Genomic DNA, 22,286 nt, shown 5'->3' with positions numbered 1-22,286 from the left:
AAGATTGTTGGGCCGAGGACACTATCTTGAAGAACTCCTGCAGTGATGTCCCTGGAGCTGAGATGACTGACCTCCAACAACCACAAACATCTTCCTTTGTGCTAGGGATGACTCCAACCAGCAGAGAGTTTTCCCCCAATTCCCATTGACTCCAGTTTTGCTAGGGCTCCTTGTTGCCACACTCAGTCAAATGCGGTCTTGATGTCAAGGGCAGTCACTCTCATCTCACCTCTGGGCTTCAGGCCTTTTGTCCATGTTTGAACCAAGGCTGTAATCTCCTCCTGGGATTCAGGCCCAATGTTGCACTGCATCCACGGTCAAGCTGAACATCATTCTGGATTCTGTGTACACCATCCTGCCCTGCGCATCACAAACAGAGCCATCCCAGGAGCAAGTCACATTCTATTTTTAAGCTAGTATTGAGTAAGTCTGTGGACAACATAATGAGGGGTTTTGATAAAGTAAATAAGGAGAAACTATTTCCACTGGCAACCAGGTTGGTAACCAGAAAACACAGTTTAAGGCAAATGGCAAAAGAACCAGAGGGTGGATGAGAAGATTTTTTTTACGCAGCAAGTTGTTGTAATCTGGAACACACTGCCTGAAAGGGTGGTAGAAGAGGATTCAATAATAACTTTCAGGAAAGGCGATTGGATAAATACTTAGAGAGGAAATATCTGAAGGTGTATAGGGAAAGAGCTGGGGGAGTGGGACTAATTGGATTGCTCGCTCAAAGAACCAGCAGACACAATGAGGCAAACAGCCTCCCTCTGCACTGTATGACCCTACGACACGTGCATATCTGTGATTTTCGAAGCTTCTCACGAAAACTTCTCGCTCACAGGGTGATCTTTGATATTTCAGCCAAGCAGGGGCCTAGCGTAATGATATCTCAACTGTGTATCTTTCTGGGTCACTGTACAGTGAATACCAGGCAGCCTCGAGATACCTGTAAAGCTTAAACTCATGACCCCATTAATTCTCAGATGTCTCGAGTTGCTGTCACTGATGGATCATGAAGTGCTGGTTTATGATTTGTCCGCTAACAAGATGGTAAAGCGAAAAGCAGTTGCTTTCTCTCAAAATTCAAACTGCAAATAATGTAAGCGCCAAGATTCACATGGGCATCAGGAGCTGATGGCCAGGGCTTGGGGTCATGGATTGGATTCCCCCTGTCCTGGTGGATCCAGCTGTGCTGCTTCAGGCACGTCAGCTTTGATCAGTGGCCATCTTGCACGCTTAAGCGGAAGAATCAGCCTGGGTTCCAGCCCGTAATCATGATCCAGTGACCCCCCCTGTTAGAAAGTTTACATGTGTGAATGTGGCAGGGATTTGACAGCTCATCAGTTTCCCTGCCAACGCATAAAGAACTGTGAATGGACATATGGCTGACCAATCAGAGACTGTTGGCCCAACAAGTATTGCTGCCTTCCGACAGGAGAGCAGAATGTCTTCTTTTAATGTATGTAAGGCAGGTACAATATTCTGCTTTGGCTGGTAAAATTAAAAGCAATGTTTCAGCACCTCTGAGAATCTCTGTTTGAGGACAGCTCTCTTGTTTATTCTGCCTCCCTTCCTGTCTTCGTTATCACCAATGCGAAACTTGTGAGATGCTACACATTGTGTCGAGGTTTCTGATCTGTTTAGAAAAAAGGTCCCAAAACACAGTCTTTTTAGCTTTGTTTCTGGTGTTTGAAGAGTTGCCGAGCTTGATGCTGTCAGTGAACGCTGTGTCCGATTCTTGAGTCCTATACTGTGTTAATGAGCGTTAGCCTGTCATCTCCTGCCCTGCTAATTAGTATTCGTGCTTTGGCTGGTGTTGGGTGGTGTGATTGCTCTGGGACTGCGCAGGGTTTCTATGTGGCTGTCACTACATAAGTGTGCCATTTATCTCTGTCTGCTTCCTCAGCCACTGTTTGCTGGAGGGAGCTGTGATCATACTGCAATGAATATTCAGCAGAGGAAGGTCAGGTTTGCCTTACGCTGATCTGTGGGGAGGAGGAAAGTCACTTGTTTGACATCCAAATATTTTCTTTCTGGTGATCCACTCCCTTTTGCCCACCTGACAAAGTGCTGACCCCTTGTTGGGGTCCAGTTCTGTGGGCAGCCTTTCCTGCAATGTAAACTTGGACAGGAAATATTTGAAGGATGTTGGCACACTGGGACATCACATTTAAACCCCATCCTATCCTTGACAATCATCCAGACACAACCATGTACTTTCCTAGTTGACTGGGGTCGCATTATTTTCTTGGCAAAAATGAAACATTTTGAGAACTTGATATCAAATGCTTTGTGTCTTTTTAAAGTAGCTCTGTGTCTTTAAAGATGTATTCACTTGTTGTACTGCTGCTTGTACGAGGAGATGTGTGTGTGCATGTGTGTGAGTGAGTGAGTGAAAGTATGCACACAAATGTGTGTGTGTGTGTGTGTGTGTGCGCACAGAGAGAGCGATGGTGTGTGAGAGTGTGTGTGTGTGTATATGTGTCAATGCGTGGGTGTCTGTGACTGGTGTGAGTGCAGGTGTGTGTGTTGGTGTGTGAGTGAGTTTTTATATTCATTTACGGGTTTGATGGTGGCTAGGCCAGCGTTTATTGCCCATTACTAATTGTCCTTGAGAAGGTGGTGGTGAGCTGCCTTCTTGAACCGCTGCGGTCCATGTGGTGTAGGTACATCCACAGTGCTGTTAGGAAGGGAGTTCCAGGATTTTGACCCAGCGATAGTGAAGGAATGGCCGATATATTTCCAAGTCAGGATGGTGAGTGACTTGGAGGGGAACTTCCAGGTGATGGTGTTCCCATCTATCTGCTGCCCTAGTCTTTCTAGATGGTAGTGGTCATGGGTTTGGAAGGTGTTGCCTAAGGAGCCTTGATGAGTTTCTGCAGTGCATCTTGTAGATGGTACACACTGCTGTCACTGTGTGTAGGTGGTGGAGGGAGGGATTTTTGATAGTGGGGGATTCAGTGAAGGTAATGCCATTGAACGTCAAGGGGTGATGGCTAGATTCACTCTTGTTGGAGTTGATCAATGCCTGGCATTTGTGTGACATGAATGTTACTTGCCACTTGCCAGCCCAAGCCTGGACATTGTCCAGGTCTTGCTGCATTTGTACATGGACTGCTTCAGTCTCTGAGGAGTCACAATGGTGCTGAACATTGTGCAATCATCAGCGAACATCCCCACATCTGACCTTGTGATGGAAAGAAGGTCATTGATGAAGCAGCTGAAGATGGTTGGGCCGAGGACACTACCCTGAGGAACTACTGCAGTGATGTCCTGGAGCTGAGATGATTGCCCTTGAACAACCACAGCAATCTTCCTTTGTGCTTGGTATGACTCCAACCAGCAGAGAGTTTTCCCCCTGATTCCCATTAACTCCAGTTTTGCTAGGGCTCCTTGATGCCACATTCGGTCAAATGCAGCCTTGATGTCAAGGGCAGTCACTCTCAGCTCACCTCTGGAGTTCAGCTCTTTTGTCCATGTTTGAACCAAGGCTTTAAGGAGGTCAGGAGCTGAGTGGCCCTGGTGGAACCCAAACTGAGCACCAGTGAGTAGGTTATTGCTAAGCAAGTGCCGCTTGATAGCACTATTGATGACCCCTTGCACCACTTTACTGATGATGGAGAATAGACTGATGGGGTGGTAATTGGCCAGGTTGGATTTATTCTGCTTTTTGTGTACAGGACATATCTGGGCAATTTTCCACATTGCTGGGTAGATGCTGGTGTTGTAGCTGGACTGGAACAGCTTGGCTAGGGGCGCAGCAAGTTCTGGAGCACAAGTCTTTAGTACTATTGCCAGAATATTGTCAGGGCCCATAGCCTTTGCAGTATTCAGTGCCTTCAACTGTTTCTTGATAACACGAAGAATGAATTGAATTGGCTGAAGACTGGCATCTGTGATGCTGGGGACCTCTGGAGGAGGTCGAGATGGATCATCCACTCGGCACTACTGGCTGAATATTGTTGTGAATGCTTCAGCCTTATCTTTTGCACTGATGTGCTGGGCTCCCCTATCATTGAAGATGGAGATATTTGTGGAGCCCCCTCCTCCAGTAAGTTGTTTAATTGTCTGTCACCATTCATGACTGAATGTTGCAGGACTGCAGAGTATAGAACTGTTCTGTTGGTTGTGGAATTGCTTGGTTCTGTCTATCACTTGCTGTTTATGCTGTTTGCAACGCTAGTCCTGTGTTTATAGCTTCACCAGGTTGACCCCTCATTTTTAGGTATGCCTGGTGCTGCTCCTGGCATGCCCTCCTGCACTCTTCACTGAACCAGGGTTGATCCCCTGGCTTGGTGGTAATGGTAGAGTGGGGGATATGCCGGGCCATGAGGTTACAGACCGTGTGTGAGTACAATTCTGCTGCTGCTGATGGCCCACAGCACCTCTTGGATGCCCAGTCTTGAGTTGCTAGATGTGTTTGAAATCTACCCCATTTAGCACGGTGGTAGTGCCACATAACACGATGGAGGGTATCCTCAATGTGAATGCAGGACTTCGTCTCCACAAGGACTGTGCGGTGGTCACTCCTACCGATATTGTCATGGACAGATGCATCTGCAGCAGGCAGGTTGGTGAGGATGAGGCCAAGTATGTTTTTCCCTCTTGTTGGTTTCCTCACCACCTGCCGCAGGCCCAGTCTAGCAGCTATGTCCTTTAGGACTCGGCCAGCTCTGTCAGTATGGTGCTAGTGAGCCACTCTTGGTGATGGACATTGATGTCCTCCACCCAGAGTGCATTCTACGCCCTTGCCACCTCATTGCTTCCTCCAAGTGGTTTTCAACATGGAGGAGCACTGATTCATCCGCTGAGGGAGGGCGGTACTTGGTAATCAGCAGGAGGTTTCCTTGCCCATGTTTGACATGATACCATGAGACTTCATGGTGTCCCGAGTAGATGTTGAGGACTCCCAGGGCAACTCCCTACCACTGTGCTTTCACCTCTGCTGGGTCTGGCCTGCTGGTGGGACAGGACACACCCAGGGATGGTGATGGTGGTGTCTGGGACATTACCTATAAGACATGATTCCGTGGGTATGACTATGTCAGGCTGTTGCTTGACTAGTCTGTGAGGCAGGTCTCCCAATTTTGGCACAAGCCCCAAGATGTTAGTGAGGAGGACTTTGCAAGGCCGACAGGGCTGAGTTTGCCGTTGTCGTTTCGGGTGTCTAGGTTGATGCCAGATGGTCTGTCCGACTTCATTCCTTTTTTGTTAACTTTTTAGTGATTGGATACAATATCTTGCTAGGCCATTTCAGAGTCAACCACATGTAGGCCAGACCAGGTGAGGACACCAGATTCCCTTCCCTGAAGGGCATTAGTGAACCAGATGAGTTTTTACAACAATCGAAAGTGGTTTCATGGTCATCATTAGACTTTTTTACATTCCAGATTTGTCATGGTGGTGAATGAGTGTGTGTATATGTGCATGTATGGGTGTGAATGTGTGGGTGTGTGGGTATGAGTGAGTAAGTGGATGTGTAAGTGTGTGGGAGTACATAGCATCTGTGTATCTGTTGATAGCATCCTAGAAATGCCAACATAGATGTGGCCCATCCTGCCGGTGCAGATGCTTCCTCTGCCTGTTGGTACTATCTTTCTTAATCCCATTTCCCTTACTCCTTTTTATATAATTCCATTTCAACAACTGATACAATTCCATTTAAATAAAGTACATCCTTTGTAGGTTTCCCTGCACTTCCGTTTTCACCTTCCTCTACAAAACTACGGCTTAATATTTAATGACTATTCTCACATGTACAAAATGGCTCCCTTCATTTATGAGTTTTTGCTGTTGTGGGACGATTAAATGTTCGCCATGGAGCCTCAACAGCCACACATCAAGCATAACTCCACTATTTACGGATCTTGGTGTTTTACTTTAGCATTTATCCACCAGAGAGGTACAGAGAGGATTGGACAGTCCTGGTTTATAATGTACTCCCATCATGACAACTGAACTGTTATATGTTAACTCATCCCCGAAAGACTTTGTCTGAGCAACACCTTTAATTTAAGAACTGCTTTTTATTTTGATGGCTGGAATCACGTCCTTACTTAACACGGCCTGTTTTCTTTCCCATTGTGTGTTGGGTGATGATCTGCGATGTTCATATGGTTTAACGTGGCTGCATATTCAATCCATTGGCGTATCTCGCTTGTCAAACCTGGCAGTTTAGGTCACAGGAACAAAGATATACGCAGGAGGGTGAGCAGGCTTTAGATGTGGGCACACTGAATTTGGGCCTCGGTAGTTGGAGATTTGGAGGTTCCTGTGGGTACACTTAGGCAGATCTGCAGGGGCGACAGTATGTTTGTGCAGAGGAATTATGTTGGTGTGGCCATTAAACTCAGTACACCCAGGTTACTGATGGTGCCTGGCAGGGCAGTGAGTGCTTTAACATATCAGGGTTTTCATTCAGACTGTTAAGAGATGTGGAAGGAAATATTAATGGAATGTTTCCTGTTTTTCTTGCAATAATTTCCTAATTTGAGTGGCGTGTACAAGTGAAGAGGAAATGTGGATTGAACACAAACATCAGCACGCGGCTGACAGCATGTGCCCTATCAAACTCTACCCCACTTCACATTCTCCAACAGAGCCTGGACCCCTGTTGTGGCAGCAGCTCACTCCAATTCACTGAACGTCATATCCTGGACAGATTCTATCAGCTCTGTGCACACATCAGAAGCTGCATCAACATCGACACTGTGCCTGTGTGCAAAATGGAAGGGGTTTTCAGAATACAAAATGTTGCTGTCCCTCCACCATGTTGACAATTATTTAATTCCCCAACAATCCTGGGGCTGCAGCCCTGGAATCCTCACCCCACAAACCTCCCCCTCAACGAGCATCCCCTTCCCCCTCACTGTGCAGCCCCTTCCCCCTCACTGTGCAGCCGTTTCCCCCTCACTGTGCAGCCCCTTCCCCCTCACTGTGCAGCCCCTTCCCTCTCACCGTGCAGCCGTTTCCCCCTCACTGTGCAGCCCCTTCTCTCTCACTGCGCAGCCCCTTCCCCCTCACTGCGCAGCCCCTTCCCCCTCACTGTGCAGCCCCTTCCCTCTCACTGCGCAGCCCCTTCCCTCTCACTGCGCAGCCCCTTCCCCCTCACTGTGCAGCCCCTTCCCCCTCACTGCGCAGCCCCTTCCCCCTCACCGCGCAGCCCCTTCCCCCTCACCGCGCAGCCCCTTCGCCCTCACCGCGCAGCCCCTTCGCCCTCACCGCGCAGCCCCTTCGCCCTCACCGCGCAGCCCCTTCGCCCTCACCGCGCAGCTCCTTTGCCCTCACCGCGCAGCCCCCTCCCCCTCACCACGCAGCCCCTTCCCCCTCACCGCGCAGCCCCTTCCCCCTCACCGCGCAGCCCCGTCCCCCTCACCGCGCAGCCCCGTCCCCCTCACCGCGCAGCCCCGTCCCCCTCACCGCGCAGCCCCGTCCCCCTCACCGCGCAGCCCCTTCCCCCTCACCGCGCAGCCCCTTCCCCCTCACCGCGCAGCCCCTTTGCTATCACCGTGAAGACCCTCCCCCTCACCATGAAGACCCTCCCCGCCGGGCGCGCAGGCCCCTCCCCTGAGCACGCAAGCCCCTCCCCCCCGGGCGTGCAGGCCCCTCCCCCTGACTCCATGTTGGATTCCTGGTGTAGAGGTTGTCCTCGATGGTGGAATGGCAGGAGGCTGTCAGTTGTTACTGTGAGCTTCCAGGGTGTTTCTAAAGCCCCACGGTTTGCTCCATTCTCTCCGGAAAGCTCCTCCGGTTTGTTTACATGTTGGACAGATAAAAAACCCGAAATTTGAAATGAAATCAGAAATTGCCGATCGAGCAAACCATCTTCCTCCTGCACATCTCCTTTATTGCCCAGCTCAGTGGGACTGCACTTGCTTCTCCCTTGGGCTCCTCCATTTCCTTACCTGTGTCAGGCCATTCTTGGTGACATTGTCTTCCGCATGTCGTCTGTTGGTACCCAGCTCTTCCTCTCCACCACCTCTCTCAACCACTCAATTGCTGCTGTGTTACCAAATTGCTTCTCTGACTTTTTTGAGTTCAGAAGTAAGGATGTCCTACTGCAGCTGTACAGGGCCCTGGTGAGACCACACCTGGAGTATTGCGTGCAGTTTTGGTCTCCCTACCTAAGAAAGGATATACTTGCCATAGAGGGAGTGCAGCGAAGGTTCACTAGGCTGATACTGGGGATGGCAGGACTGTCGTATGAGGAGAGATTGGTTCGACTGGGCCGGTATTCACTAGAGTTTAGAAGAATGAGAGGGGATCTGATTAAAACGTATAAAATTCTAACAGGCTTAGACAGACTAGATGCAGGGAGGATGTTTCCCCTGGCTGGGGAGTCTTGATCCAGGGGCCACAGTTTCATGATATGGGGCAGGCCATTTAGGACTCTAATGAGGAAATATTTCTTCACTCAGAGGGTGGGCAACCTGTGGAACTCTCTCCCACGGAAGGCTGTGGAGGCCGGGTCACTGCGTATATTCAAGAAATAAATTGATAATTTTTTGGATATTAGGGCAATCAAAGGATATGGAGAGAAAGTGGGAAATGTGGCGTTGAGATAGAGGATCATCCATAATCATATTGAATGGTGGAGCAGGCTCGAAGGGCCGAATGGCCTACTCCTGCTCCCAGTTTCTGTGATAGGCAGACCCAGATGAGCTGCAATTTCCTCTAGTTAAAGATTGGGAAGATGAAACCGCCTTAATCGTAAACTTTGTACTCTCGTCACTAGCTTCATCTAACTTTCCAGTCACTGCCGCAGGCCGAATCAGGCAGTTCACAACCAAGGTGCGTTTCATGACTCTGAGTTAGATTTCCTGACTCTATATGCCCTCCATTACCAACTCCACCTGCATCCACCCGATTCCATCCCTGCCTCATCTGTTTTTTTTAAAATTCATTCTCAGGATGTGGGAGTTGCTGACAAGGCTAGCATTTATTACCCATCTCTCAATGCCCTTGAGAAGGTGGTGTTAACAACTTGCTGACTTGCTAGGCCATTTCAGTGGGCAGGTACGAGTCACCAACATTGATTACAGACTGGGTAAGGACGTAAGCATTTTCCAAATTTATTCAATTAACTGAATTCAATTCACAAATTGCCATAGTGTGATTTTTTTCATTCATTGGATGTGGGCTTTTCTGGCTGGGCCGGCATTTATTGCCCATCCCTAGTTGCTCTTGAGAAGGTGGTGGTGAGCTGCCTTCTTGAACCGCTGCAGTCCGTGTGGTGTAGGTACATCCACAGTGCTGTTAGGAAGGGAGTTCCAGGATTTTGACCCAGTGACAGTGAAGGAACGGTGATATATTTCCAAGTCAGGATGGTGAGTAGCTTGGAGGGGAACTTCCAGGTGGTGGTGTTCCCATCTATCTGCTGCCCTTGTCCTTCTAGATGGTGGTGGTCGTGGGTTTGGAAGGTGCTGTCAAAGGAGGCTTAGTGAGTTCTTCCAGTGCATCTTGTAGATGGTGCACACTGCTGCTACTGTGTGTCAGTGGTGGAGGGAGTGAATGTTTGTGGATGTGGTGCCAAGCAAGTGGGCTGTTTTGTTCTGGACGGTGTCAAGCTTCTTGAGTGTTGTGGGAGCAGTACTCATCTAGGCAAGTGGGGAGTATTCCATCACACTCCTGACTTGTGCTTTGTAGATGGTGGACAGGCTTTGGGGAGTCAGGAAGTGTGTTACTCGTTGCATGATTCCTAGCAAATGCTTCAGCCTTATCTTTTGCACTGGGCTGCTCCATCATTGAGGATAGGGATATTTGTAGAGTCTCCTCCTCCAGTGAGTTGTTTAATTGTCAACCACTATTCACGATTGGATGTGGCAGGACTGCAGAGCTTAGATCTGATCCGTTCGTTGTGGGATTGCTTAGCTCTGTCTATCACTTGCTGCTTATGCTGTTTGGCATGCAGGTAGTCCTGTGTTATAGCTTCACCAGGTTGACACCTCATTTTTAGGTCTGCTGATGCTGCTCCTGGCATGCCCTCCTGCACCCTTCATTGAGTTCATGTCCCTGGATTATTAACCCAGGCTTTGGATTACTAGTCTAGTAACACAGCCACTATACAGTTGTACCCTGCTGAAACTCTCCATGCTTTGGTTATCCCTAGACACGATTATTCTAATGCGCACTAACTGGCCTCACATCTTCCACCCTCACAAACTTCAGCTCATCCAAAACTCTGCTGCTCATATCCAATCCCAAAGGTAACCTCTGTTCATCTGCCACTTGTCTGCTTGCTGACCTATCTTAGCTCCTGGCCTCTTAATACATTGACTTTAGAATTATTGTTATTGCATTCAAACCCCTTCCTTCATGGCCTCACGCTTCTCCTACCCAGCCAGTGACACGCTATTTTCCTTTTCTGAATCTGTTTCCTTTATGTTCTTTATGCCAACTGCAACCGACTTGTCCACAGACCCTGTGTCGCTGTCGGTCAGAAATTGCTCCATCCTTTCCTGAAGTTTGCTTCATAAATATTTCCCACATGGTGAGCTGGTTTCTCTCTAGTTGGTTTGGGAGAGGAGGCGTGATTGTTCCCACCTGTAGATCTTCCCTTGTGATCAGACAGACATTCACTACCAGAGTTGCTTTTTAACTCCTTGTGATTGGTGAGGGGTGTGTTTGTGGGACTGCTAGTTGGACTGTTGAATCCTGTGAGTGCAACGGCTAATTCATTGCTCCTGAACAATATTTGACAGCAAAAGACATGGGTGAAGGGATCATCCCCAGAAAGCAGGACTGTACCAAGATAGGAAAGGGTAAATCAGCAGGTGGCAGTTTACACAGAGCTTGGGTTTTAAAAGCCTGGACATTGGAGGAGGGAGAGAATAGAAAGAAGAAAGAACTTGCATTTGTATAGCATCTTTCACAACCTCAGGCTGCCCCAAAGTGCTTTACAGCCAATTAAGTTCTTTTTGGAAGTGTAGACACTGTTGTAATTTGGAAACATTTTCTTTCAATTTGTGCACCGCAAGATCCCACAACAGCAATATGATAATGACCAGCGAATCTGTTTTAATGATATCTAAGGGAAATTATTTGCCAGGACAACGTGGAGAATGAAGGGTGTTTGTTTGGGGACAATGAGTGAGCCATTTCACTCAGGATTCAGCAGTCCAAGTGGGAACCTCTCACAAACACACTCCTTTGTCATTATAAGGAGTCAAAAAGCAGCCGTGGTCGTGATTGCAGGTGAGGAAGTCCTGAAGTTCAAGTGGCCAATGGAGTGAGGGATCTTGATTTCAATACAGTCAGGATATAGGGAGAGGGAAGAGCGAATATGACAGTGGATTTGATCTTAGCTCCCAGTGCGATGCTGGTACCACAGGCAGAGAGCTCTCTGATCAGATCGATGCTGTTCTTTGTCCATTTTTTAGCCTTTAGTCTTGAATGTTTCGTCTAATGGCTAGAGCTCTGTTAAGGGTATGCCTGTTGTGTGTAATTGTGCTGTGTGATGCAGTGTTTAGCAATTGTGGAGCTCCCTTTATTTTAAAGATACTCACCCCCCACCCCCCCCTCCCACCAGAGCTGCCAAGAATTCTTGCCCTGGTGCATGGAACGATTCCTTCAGAGTTCACCACTGCACTGCAGTGAATAACAAGTTACATAGACAATGGATTTCATGTGAAGAGCTGGTGTCAGGCTCCCAGAGAGCTCTAGTCACAAGGGCAGTGTATATATTTTATAGATGCAGTCATGTTTCACATTGTGAGAGTGGCAGAATATTCTTCTCTCAGGATCTGAAATAGATTAAGTTGATAAAATGGAGTCTGTTTAGAGTCAGTTTACTCCTAAACTTCCTTGGACCAAATATAGGAAAAGGGAATGTTATCTATAGGGACAAATGTAACTTGCAGTTTGGAGTTTTGCCAGATCCTTTTGTGTGTTTCAAATCCCTGTGATATTAGATAAGGAATACAGGGTGATTTAGCTAAACAGTGCTGGGAGATGCAAGCAATGAGAGCTGATGAAATTCAGGACACACAGAGGACAGACTCTTTAATTCTACAGTGTAGGTTAGTAGGAGGAGACCAGAGCTACTACGAATAAACCACTTAGTCTGATTTAATAGGCTTGTTTGAGGTGGTGCACCCGTTGAACATTATTATACCTCACCAGTTGGCTTCTACCTGTGATTCAGCTCTGGGACCAACCCTTTCTCTATCTCTCCTTCATTATAAGGCTCTATTATATACAGAATTCCATAATTCTAAGTCTCTATGTCCTCACCTCGCTTTGACTCCCATCCAATGCTTTGTGTGTTTGTGTCCCACTTTTTTCTATCTCTCTTTATTTCTATCTATCTACCTCTCTGCTCCCTGGCCCACCCTCCTTTCTGTCTGCCTCCCACTTTTTATTTTTGCCTCTTATTTTTCTGTCCCCTCTTGTCGTCTGCCACTTCTTCTTCTGAGGTGGATTCATGATGACTTGCTTCCACTCTGTTTCGATGGGTTCTGTGGTGACTGATAAGTCCAGTGTGTGATCTACAGACTCTGTCACATGCAGGGTAGATGGTGTTTGAAGGGTTGGGTAGATGGGTTGTTTGGAGGTTTGTGCGCTCCCTCTGACGCCTCAACTTCACCTCTGCTAGTTCCCGATGAGGCCCCTCGATGAGTTTGGTGCCTTTCGAATAAACCTCTATTTTGGTCGGTCACAACCCAGGGTCCCTCATGAGTCAGTGGGGATGTTTGACATCTTCAGGAAAGCTTTGAGAACATTCCTAAAACATTTCCGCTGCTCTCCTGCCTTGCACAGAGTGGAGCAGTTGCTTTGGGAGTCTGGTGTTAGACATACGAACTATACATCCTGCCCACTGGAGCTGGTTTTGAGTGATTAGTGGCTCGATGCTGGGCATGTCTGCCTCTTCTACATTGTCTTTCTCTGTCCAACTCTCTTACTTTCTACCATATCTCTCACTCTATTCCTCGTTCTCTTGCTCTCTGTGCCTTTCTATCTTGTATCTACTTCTGTCTGTGGCCAGCTCCCCCATATTTCTCTGCTTCTTCCCATTGTTATAACAGCCTCAGTGTTGTTGCACACACACACAGCCTCAATAAGTATCTATTGTAGCAGTGTTTTCTAAAGATGGGCTGCTCAATGTTTTGTGTTCAGGTTCTGATGATGTGCATTCACAGTAACCTGTGCTCCGTTAGAAGTGTTTGGCTCCCGAGGGTTTATTGTAAGGTGGAGTGATTTTAATTGTTAGTGTGTGCCACAACCTCAAGTCTCAAAACATGGCCTCTTTAAGAAGATATTAGGTCATTAGTTGCCATGTAGTGAGCTCTTCATTAAGGAATTGTTCAGACACAATTATCCCTAACTGAGTTCATCAGTTCTGCTAAATGTCAATGAGGTCACGTATGTATATGTGAGTGTGTGAGACTCCAACCCCCACCCCGCCTCACTGAATGTGAATTTTCACTGCTAGATCTTTACTGGCGGCTTGTAATGTAATGCCCCAGTAGGCATTGTATTAGAGCCAGATGGAGCACCCTGGGAGTTACTGATCACCATTTGAAGTTGCACATATGGAATAGACAACAGAGCGAAAGACAAGGAGTCAGCACCTTCGATAGAGGAAAAATCTGATGGCAGGATGGGTGGGGGGTGGTTTGGAGAGGATGAACCAAGTTTTTGGAGGTTTTTTTCTTTATTTGTTCATGGGATGCGGGCGTCGCTGGCTAGACTTTCAGTTATTGCCCATCCGTAATTGTCCTTCAGAAGGTGGTGGTGAGCCACCTTCTTGAACCGCTGCAGTCCATGTGGTGTAGGTACATCCACAGTACTGTTAGGAAGAGAGTTCCAGGATTTTGACCCAGTGACAGTGAAGGAAAGACGATATATTTCCAAGTCAGGATGGTGAGTAGCTTGGAGGGGAACTTCCAGGTGGTGGTGTTCCCATGTATCTGCTGCTCTTGCCCTTCTAGATGATAGTGGTCGTGGGTTTGGGAGGTCCTGTTGAAGGAGCCTTGGTGAGTTGCTGGGGTGCAACTTGTAGATTGTACACACTGCTGCTACTGTATCGGTGGTGGAGGGAATGACTGTGGAAGATGCTGGATGGGGTCCCAATCATGTGGGCTGCTTTGTCTTGATGGTGTCGAGCTTCTTGAGTGTTGTTGGAGCAGTCATCACACTCCTGACTTGTGCCTTGTAGATGGTGGACAGGCTTTGAGGAGTCAGGAGATGAGTTACTCGTCACAGGATTCCCAGCCTCTGACCTGCTCTGGTAGCCACAGTATTTATATGGCTAGTCTAGTTCAGTGTCTGGTCAATGGTAACCCCCAGGATGTTGATACTGGGGGATTCAGTGATGGCAATGCCACTGAATGTCAAGAGGCGATGGTTAGACTCTCTTGTTAGACATGGTCACTGCCTGGAACTTGTGTGGCGCAAATGTTACTTTCCATGTGTCAGCCCAAGCTTGAATATTGTCCAACTCTTGCTGCATATGCACACGGACTGCTTCATTAGCAGAGAGCCAAAACGTATAATGAGTAACTGCTCAACCCCAACACAGTTGATTGCAAATCAACCAAAGGAAGCTTCAGAGCACTGGCTGCTCTCAGTGAGGTGAGCTTTCAGCTTTGTAGGGTGCAGAGGTGATGCGAAGCAGTGTTAATTGGGCCAGGAAATAGCATAAAACACACGATGGAAGGGAACTGGAGGATTGTATCAAGATCTGCCAATGGTGATATTTTGAGAAGCTTGTCACAGTTTGACACAGATTGGGCAGCTCTGATTGAAACTTTGTTCTGTCACTCAAAGTGTAGTGGCTCCCAGATGTCTTTTAGCCTTAGGGGACCCGCATGAGCTTCCTCCTCTCTATCTCTAATTCATTTAATTCTCAACATTTCAAGCCAAGTGCTGTTTATAAAAGGACATATTACTATCAGTGGGAGATATGATTTAATTAATATTTCAGTTTCTTCTGTTTTCAAAAAATTAGTCCTGGTATCATCTGGATTGAAGGACTCCTGAGTATGAGTATGAGGCAGTTGAAGTAATATCAGTCAAGAAACATGAGGTACGGAAGTTAGGAAAAGTTACTGGGTCAAACGGTGCAAGGTTATTATTTAGTTACATCTGTACTTCGAATCCAGCTTCCTCATACTGTTGGGCTAAGTAACTTAGCCAATTATCTTAGCCAATATCCTGCATTACTAATGGAATCTCTGCTGATGTTAATCTGATTCCATCACAGTGATGTTCTCTAGACAAAATATCAAGAATGCCGTTTATGTTATTGAGTCTCCTGTCATTAGAATGACATGGAATTCTACTTGGATAATTATATCCTTTGTCTTCTTATTATCTCTGGTTTTTAGTGATGCCTCTGGCTCCATATCAGAGTGCAGACAGATCCTATTTCACACCCAAATCCAGGAAAGGTTTACCATGTGAAATTTGAACTTTGTACTGACTTAGCTCTGTTTAACCCAATCTCATTTTTTAAAGAGCATTGTTATTTTTGTGTGTTAGAGGACAGAGGAATGAGGAAGGGAGGCAAATTGAAAAGAAAAAGAAGAAGCCTCTCAGAAACATCTTAACATGCTCCACATAAAGTAAATTGCTTTGAAATGGAACTGCTGCTGCCATCTCAGCAAATGTGACATCCATTTTGTGCACCACGCCATTCCACAGAGGATTGCTTGGTATTGTTGGCCGAGGGAAGAATGTTGGCCAAGACACAATGCAAAACATCCTGCTCTTTAACTGGTGCCACGAGCCCTTTAACTTCCTCTGAACAGGAATATGGGAGCTTTGAAAAACTTCTAATTATGTCATAACAAATAAGAAGCCCCCCAAGCAGCAGAAGAGTGTTCATTATGAGAGAGACTTGTAGATCATGCAGACCCCTCCAACAAGCTTATGCTTTTTGTCCACATGCATCCTTCTGTTTTATAATGACTTTGTTCTTCCGTTTCCAAACCCCCTATAGGCCTGAAAGGCCTAATGGAAATGATGCAGTGAGAACCTGTTGACAAACCTCACCTCATCAAATAACACTGCGTCATCTCAACATCTGCTGTTTGGTTTCACTGACCGTATAGGGATACACAGACCGTTTTTTCTACTTCTGCTCTCTAATGGTGATGTTGAGATATAGTTCGAGGTGTACCAGTAACCTCCAATACCTCATCCAAATCATTGTTCACATGCATTAACACAGGCTCTTTCCTAGCAAGACTCATTATGTAGTCCCACACTTATGGCCTCAACTGCTGAAGGAGCAGTTAGACCAGCACAAATATTCTGGGGGACAATTCCTGAAGGTGCTGACTCTCACTGGGGGACAGTTCCTGAAGGTGCTGACTGTCACTGGGGGACAGTTCCTGAAGGTGCTGACTATCACTGGGGGACAGTTCCTGAAGGTGCTAACGCTCACTGAGGGACAGATCCTGAAGGTGCTGACTCTCACTGGGAGACAGTTCCTGAAGGTGCTGACTCTCACTGGGAGACAGTTCCTGAAGGTGCTGACTCTCACTGGGAGACAGTTCCTGAAGGTGCTGACGCTCACTGGGGGACAGATCCTGAAGGTGCTGACTCTCACTGGGGGGCAGTTCCTGAAGGTGCTGACTCTCACTGGGAGACAGTTCCTGAAGGTGCTGACTCTCACTGGGGGATAGATCCTGAAGGTGCTGACTCTCACTGGGGGACAGTTCCTGAAGGTGCTGAGGGGGACATGTGTCCAAATCTCACCATGGCAGCTAGTGGAATTTAAATTCAATTAATAAATGTGATGCTGGCCTCTGTAATTATGACCATGACATATCCACAGCAATTTGGTTGATTCTTCATTGCCGTTTGAATTGTTCAGTTCGAGGGCAAATAGGGGCGGCAAACAAATGCCGGCCTTGCCAGTGACGCCCACATCCTGTGAAGAATAGAAAAAGCAGCAAAACTGTGTGAGATCAGGTAACTGAACGTAGACTGGTGAAGGAACTTGGAGCTTCCAGGTCAATGGGACTCTGTGCTTTACTGGATTATTCTTTGAAAGGATCTGGGCATCACTGGCTAAGGGAAATTTTTTGCTCCTTTCTTATTTCCCTTAAACTGAGTGGCTTGTTTGGCCATTTCAGAGGCAGTTATGAGTCAGCCATGTTGCTGTGGGTCTGGAATCACATGTAGGCCAGACCGGATAAGGATGGCAGATTTCCTTCCCTAAGGACATTAGTGAACCAGATGACTTTTTAACAATGATCAATGAGAGTTTAATGTTTATCGTCACTGAGAATAGCTTTCAGTTCGAGATTTTATTCATTGAATTTAAATTCTACCAGCTGCCGTGGTGGGATTTGAACATAAGAGCGTTAACCCGGGCCTCTGGGTTACTGGTCAAAAAGGAGAATACTGTGGATGCTGGAAATCGGAAATAAAAACAGAAATGCGGAAATAGTCAGTAGGTGATGGCAGCATCTGTGGAGAGAAACAGAGTTAACGTTTCAGGACTGTGACCTTTCATCAGAACTGGGTAAAGTGAGAAATGTAATAAGTTAAACTGGTAAAACGTCTAGATTGTTTCAGCAACATGACCACCGCACTACTGTCGCCCCACCCCCTTGATGAAGCTTTAGTCACCAGGCCATGTTGGAAGCAGATATTAGCGTGGAGCCATTTTACTGAGAGCCTGTGAGATGTTCTTATTGTGAAGGATCATGCCCCTCTGAGCTAGCAGCTTGGTGCTCAGTCTAAAGGGCTTTTCGATGGATTAGCTGAAGCGGAATTAAACAGTCGGAGGGTGCTTAGAGCCGCTAACAAGACCCAGCACAGCATTGGTGTTTAATGTGTTGATCAGTATTGCTTTGAGGGACCAAGTGACACATTTTCAGTGAGAACAGTGGGTTTTATTTCACATTAATAAGTGTGTGTGTCAGGCTGCTTCTCATGTTCCAGTGTGTTGAATTTTCATGCAACAGAAGCCCAGCCTCGATGTGCATCTGATTTGCATTTCTGAAATCTAAATTACACTTTCCATTGAGTTTTGGCCTCCAGTCACATCTGCAAATCTCCATCATTTCATTTGCTTTCCTGCCACATTTTCAATTCCCATTTCTTCTCCTGAAGGCTCTAACCTTTGCAGTGCGGAGCAGCTCCCTGGGTTCCTCACCTAAATCACTGTCCTTCATGTCGATATGATGGGGAGGTGGACAGGGCGTCATCATCGCTGAGCCAACCTTCGGTTGGCATTCATTCATTTGCTTTCCTGGTGAACTCTCTGGGTAGTCACTAGGAGTGAGAGTCCTGGTTGATTCCCCACCCCTCTCTACATTGAAATGAATGACAATACATCTAGCACTGTTCCAGCTGAGGTCAGTTAACTCAGTAGAGACTAGGTGCTGTGTAAAGTTCCTGGGACTTTCCTATTCTGAGTCACAGTACCACACTGTGTCGTGCATTCATCTATTGGGTAATGTGGCGATTTCAACTGAGTTCTCCATTCAGAGATAACTGTTGCCTTGGCTGGTTTCCTGACTGTCCCGCTGTTGGACAGTTTGCATTTAAACGAAGGTGCTTATTTTGCAGAAACATTGAGTTCTTTTAATTTAGTGTTGCTTTCTCCCTTTCTCTCCAGAATCTGTCATCCGAACGTTCACCCCTTTCTACTTCACGGTGGAGCCAGCAGACACACTAGCAATACGAGGGTCATTGGTTATACTGAACTGTTCAGTGTTCGCTGAACCCAGTGCCAAAATTGAATGGAGAAAAGACGGGACATTCCTAAACCTGGTTTCAGATGAACGCAGGCAGATGCTTCCAGAAGGTTCACTGTTGATACGGAGCGTGGTACATTCCAAACACCACAAACCTGATGAAGGATTTTACCAGTGCGTTGCGACTATCGATAGCCTGGGGACCATTGTGAGTAGGACTGCCAAGATGACGGTGGCAGGTGGGTACTATTGTGGAGCGTTACCCTTGGGAGCACTCCAATTTGTGCATCAGCTGAGACAGTTGTTTCCTGTAGATTCTGACCACCTTTCCCAATTTGGAGCCTTTGCTATGTGCTTATCTGCAGATTCAGCTTCTAAATTTCATCTCTGTACTGGGTGTAACAGTTGCACTCCCCCTTCTGTTTCAGCCAGTTTTAATGTTGCTTCCGCTTGCCCCTCCCCATTACTAGTGATCTGTACAACAGGCTGCATTGATTTTGCTGGTTAAACTCTGTAATTTTGTGCACGCTTGCACCCTTAAGCCTTGCTGACCTGTGGCGAGTATTTCTGGGCTCTATCTCAAGGCCTGGGAAATGGGTGGCGGGTGCAAGAATGTGCAAATGCAAACTCTTCCTCTGGGTTTCTCAGTGCCTTGGTTTGGAGACTCTTTAGCGTGTTGGTGGGTTTATGTCTCTGTTGGATGCTTGTCCGACCCCAGTCCTCCTTAGGCTAGCTGCATTGTGCAGACACAATAAACTGGGCCAGAGATAGTATCTACACATCGAGGCAGTCACTCACAGTCTGCTGTTTGAGCTCAGTAGTTCACATAAACATGGAGAATGCCCGCTGTTTATGTAACTAGCTTTTTTTTGGTATATGAGGAGCTTATTCACTTAATGTTTGGTTTTCTATCTAGAAAAATGCAAACACATGAACAGTATTTTTCTTACTGGTTAAGAGTGTTGGGCAGATGATACCTGATATCAAATGACCGCTATGTTGGCAATAGTTACCTGGCCTGTGAGCAAGTAAGAGTTTAACTGTAGTCTTGTTGAATGACGGAGCAGGCTTGAGGGACTGTTTGAGCAACTCCTGGGGCAGAATTTTTAGGTCGGCACGCCCAACCAGATTGGACGTGAATTCGTGCCAGATGACGTCAGACATCATTCCCGCGCTCGCGCGATATTTTGGTTGCCGGGCATGCGCAAAAGTTGGAAGTGCGCCCGCCAACACTTAAGAGGCCAATTAAAGCCATTAACGGCGCAATTATCTTTAATTTTACGTTGCTCGTCCAACCTTATGGTTGCTGGACAGGTGAATCAGCCATGCAGCCTTTACATTTTTCATGAAACCTCATCCAAGGCCCGCGCCTGCATTGATGTCAGCCTCTTTATACCCCCCACCCCGGCAGCGCTGAGCTTCTTGGTGCGTGCTTCACGATGTCTGGCCATTAATTTTCCAGGCAGTGTGAAGTCGTGGCCAGGGGTTGATCACGATTGGCGGTCTGTTCCCCAACCGATCCCGGGCCCGCTGATTGTGCCCGCCCGCCAATCTAAAAATTCAGCTTCTGCTGCTATTTGTTGTGTTGACTGTTGACTAATGTTGCTGACGCTCCTTGGGGGACAGTTCCTGAAAGCGCTGACTCTCACTGGAGGTGGGGGGTGGGACTCTCACTGGGGGGACACTTCCTGAAGGTGCTGACTCTCACTGGGAGACAGTTCCTGAAGGTGCTGAATCTCACTGGGGGACAGTTCCTGAAGGTGCTGAATCTCACTGGGGGACAGTTCCTGAAGGTGCTGACTCTCACTGGGGGACAGTTCCTGAAGGTGCTGACTCTCAACTGGGGGACAGTTCCTGAAGGTGCTGACTCTCACTGGGGGACAGTTCCTGAAGGTGCTGACTCTCACTGGGGGACAGTTCCTGAAGGTGCTGACTCTCACTGGGGGCAGGGACAGTTCCTGAAGGTGCTGACTCTCGCTGGTGGGGGGGAACAGTTCCTGAAGGTGCTGACTGTCACTGGGGGGGGACAGTTCCTGAAGGTGCTGACTCTCATTGGGGGACAGTTCCTGAAGGTGCTGACTCTCACTGGGGGCAGGGACAGTTCCTGAAGGTGCTGACTGTCACTGGGGGGGGACAGTTCCTGAAGGTGCTGACTCTTGCTGGGGGACAGTTCCTGAAGGTGCTGACTCTCACTGGGGGACAGTTCCTGAAGGTGCTGACTCTCACAGGGGGACAGTTTCTGAAGGTGCTGACTCTCACTGGGGGACAGTTTCTGAAGGTGCTGACTCTCACTGCGGGGGACAGTTCCTGAAGGTGCTGACTCTCACTGGGGGGGACAGTTCCTGAAGGTGCTGACTCTTGCTGGGGGACAGTTTCTGAAGGTGCTGACTCTCACTGGGGGACAGTTTCTGAAGGTGCTGACTCTCACTGGGGGACAGTTTCTGAAGATGCTGACTCTCCCTGGGGAACAGTTCCTTGATCATTGCTTTCCTATCACCTTGATTAAATAGGCCCTCTGCAAGTGCGAAGTTGGGCAGTGGGGTATTTGAACGTTCTTCAGTTGTGGGAAGTATTATAGCTAGACTGAATCCTGTGCAGACACATGTTGCATGGTGATCAAAAGCAGGGACTTCGGTTGAAACCTGTCCTAATTCTAACCTGGGGTTGCTGAGATTAGCTGTAATGCCTCAGCTGCTCTCTTGGCTGGGATTCGCTTGGCCAGCGCAGAGAATGGATTTAATCTGGACCTTCTGGCCTGTGCAGGCTATTTTCATGCTGGCCGGTCAATTTACCAACTGGGGCATGAGAGAGCTGCTGTGTGTGTGGAGATTGACTTTAGTCAGACAAGGAAAACCATGCTGACAGCAGTGTCATTCCTGGCTGAATAATTCAAACCTAGTGAAGTTTTTATATATTCACTAGAATGGCTCAATCCATCTTGAACGTGAATATTTATGTTCTGCGCAGACATTCAGAATCTTTTCCCTTTTTTTTCCTGGAAACTGCCTGGACCTGGTTTGGGTTTTGTAGATCAAGCAGAGTTTGAATTGAATGAATAGATTGTAAAGTCATGGCTGAGAGTGCTAAGAGTTTTGTCAATAATTGTACCTTCACTTTTCCATTTAATTTAAATGGTGTTTCGGAACTCAGTTTCGCACCATGTCTGGCATGTTACTGATCAGCATGTCGAGCTCAGCCTTTCCTCCTGTCATACACGAGGGAACTGTGAAACTCTGATGGAACTTGAAATTATGCATGTTATTAGTCTGTAGTAAATTATACAGTGTTGCAGGCATGTCATTGTAGAAGTCATTGTGCTGAATATAGTAATTATCATATGTCCATCAGTTTCATGTTTTCAAGATTGTACTAGCCACCACTGTCAGTCCTGCGCACTCTACTCAACAGCCTAACATTCCACTTCACTGTTTTGTCCCTTTCCTCTTTCCCTGAACTTATCGGCCCTTGTGTCTTAACGGGTGCCAGTCGCTTTCCGTGACTTTGCCCCAGTGATGCTAGCCAAGGGGTTACCAGAATTGTTGCCCTGACAGTGGTAGCTCACTCTGGCATGACTGAGTAAACAGGCTGGCAGTCTAACCTTGAAACTCTTTAGTTCACATGGCATAGGTC

At 47.3% G+C, this 22,286-nt stretch overlaps 1 protein-coding gene across 1 annotated transcript in view; it reads left to right on the top strand.

Annotated features, from left to right (window-relative positions):
- Window positions 1-22,286, top strand: part of LOC144670059 (neogenin-like) — a 179,589-nt gene that overhangs the window by 37,493 nt on the left and 119,810 nt on the right. Inside the window, exon 2 of the mRNA XM_078532436.1 lies at window positions 18,578-18,895. Coding sequence (XP_078388562.1) covers window positions 18,578-18,895 — 318 coding nt within the window. The remainder of the gene's footprint in view (window positions 1-18,577; window positions 18,896-22,286) is intronic.

The sequence above is a fragment of the Cetorhinus maximus genome, chromosome 30, assembly GCF_964194155.1.
Source record: "Cetorhinus maximus chromosome 30, sCetMax3.hap1.1, whole genome shotgun sequence".
Taxonomy (NCBI): domain Eukaryota; kingdom Metazoa; phylum Chordata; class Chondrichthyes; order Lamniformes; family Cetorhinidae; genus Cetorhinus; species Cetorhinus maximus.
The sequence above is the reverse complement of the archived record's forward strand: the minus strand, read 5'-3'. Positions and strand labels throughout refer to the sequence as shown.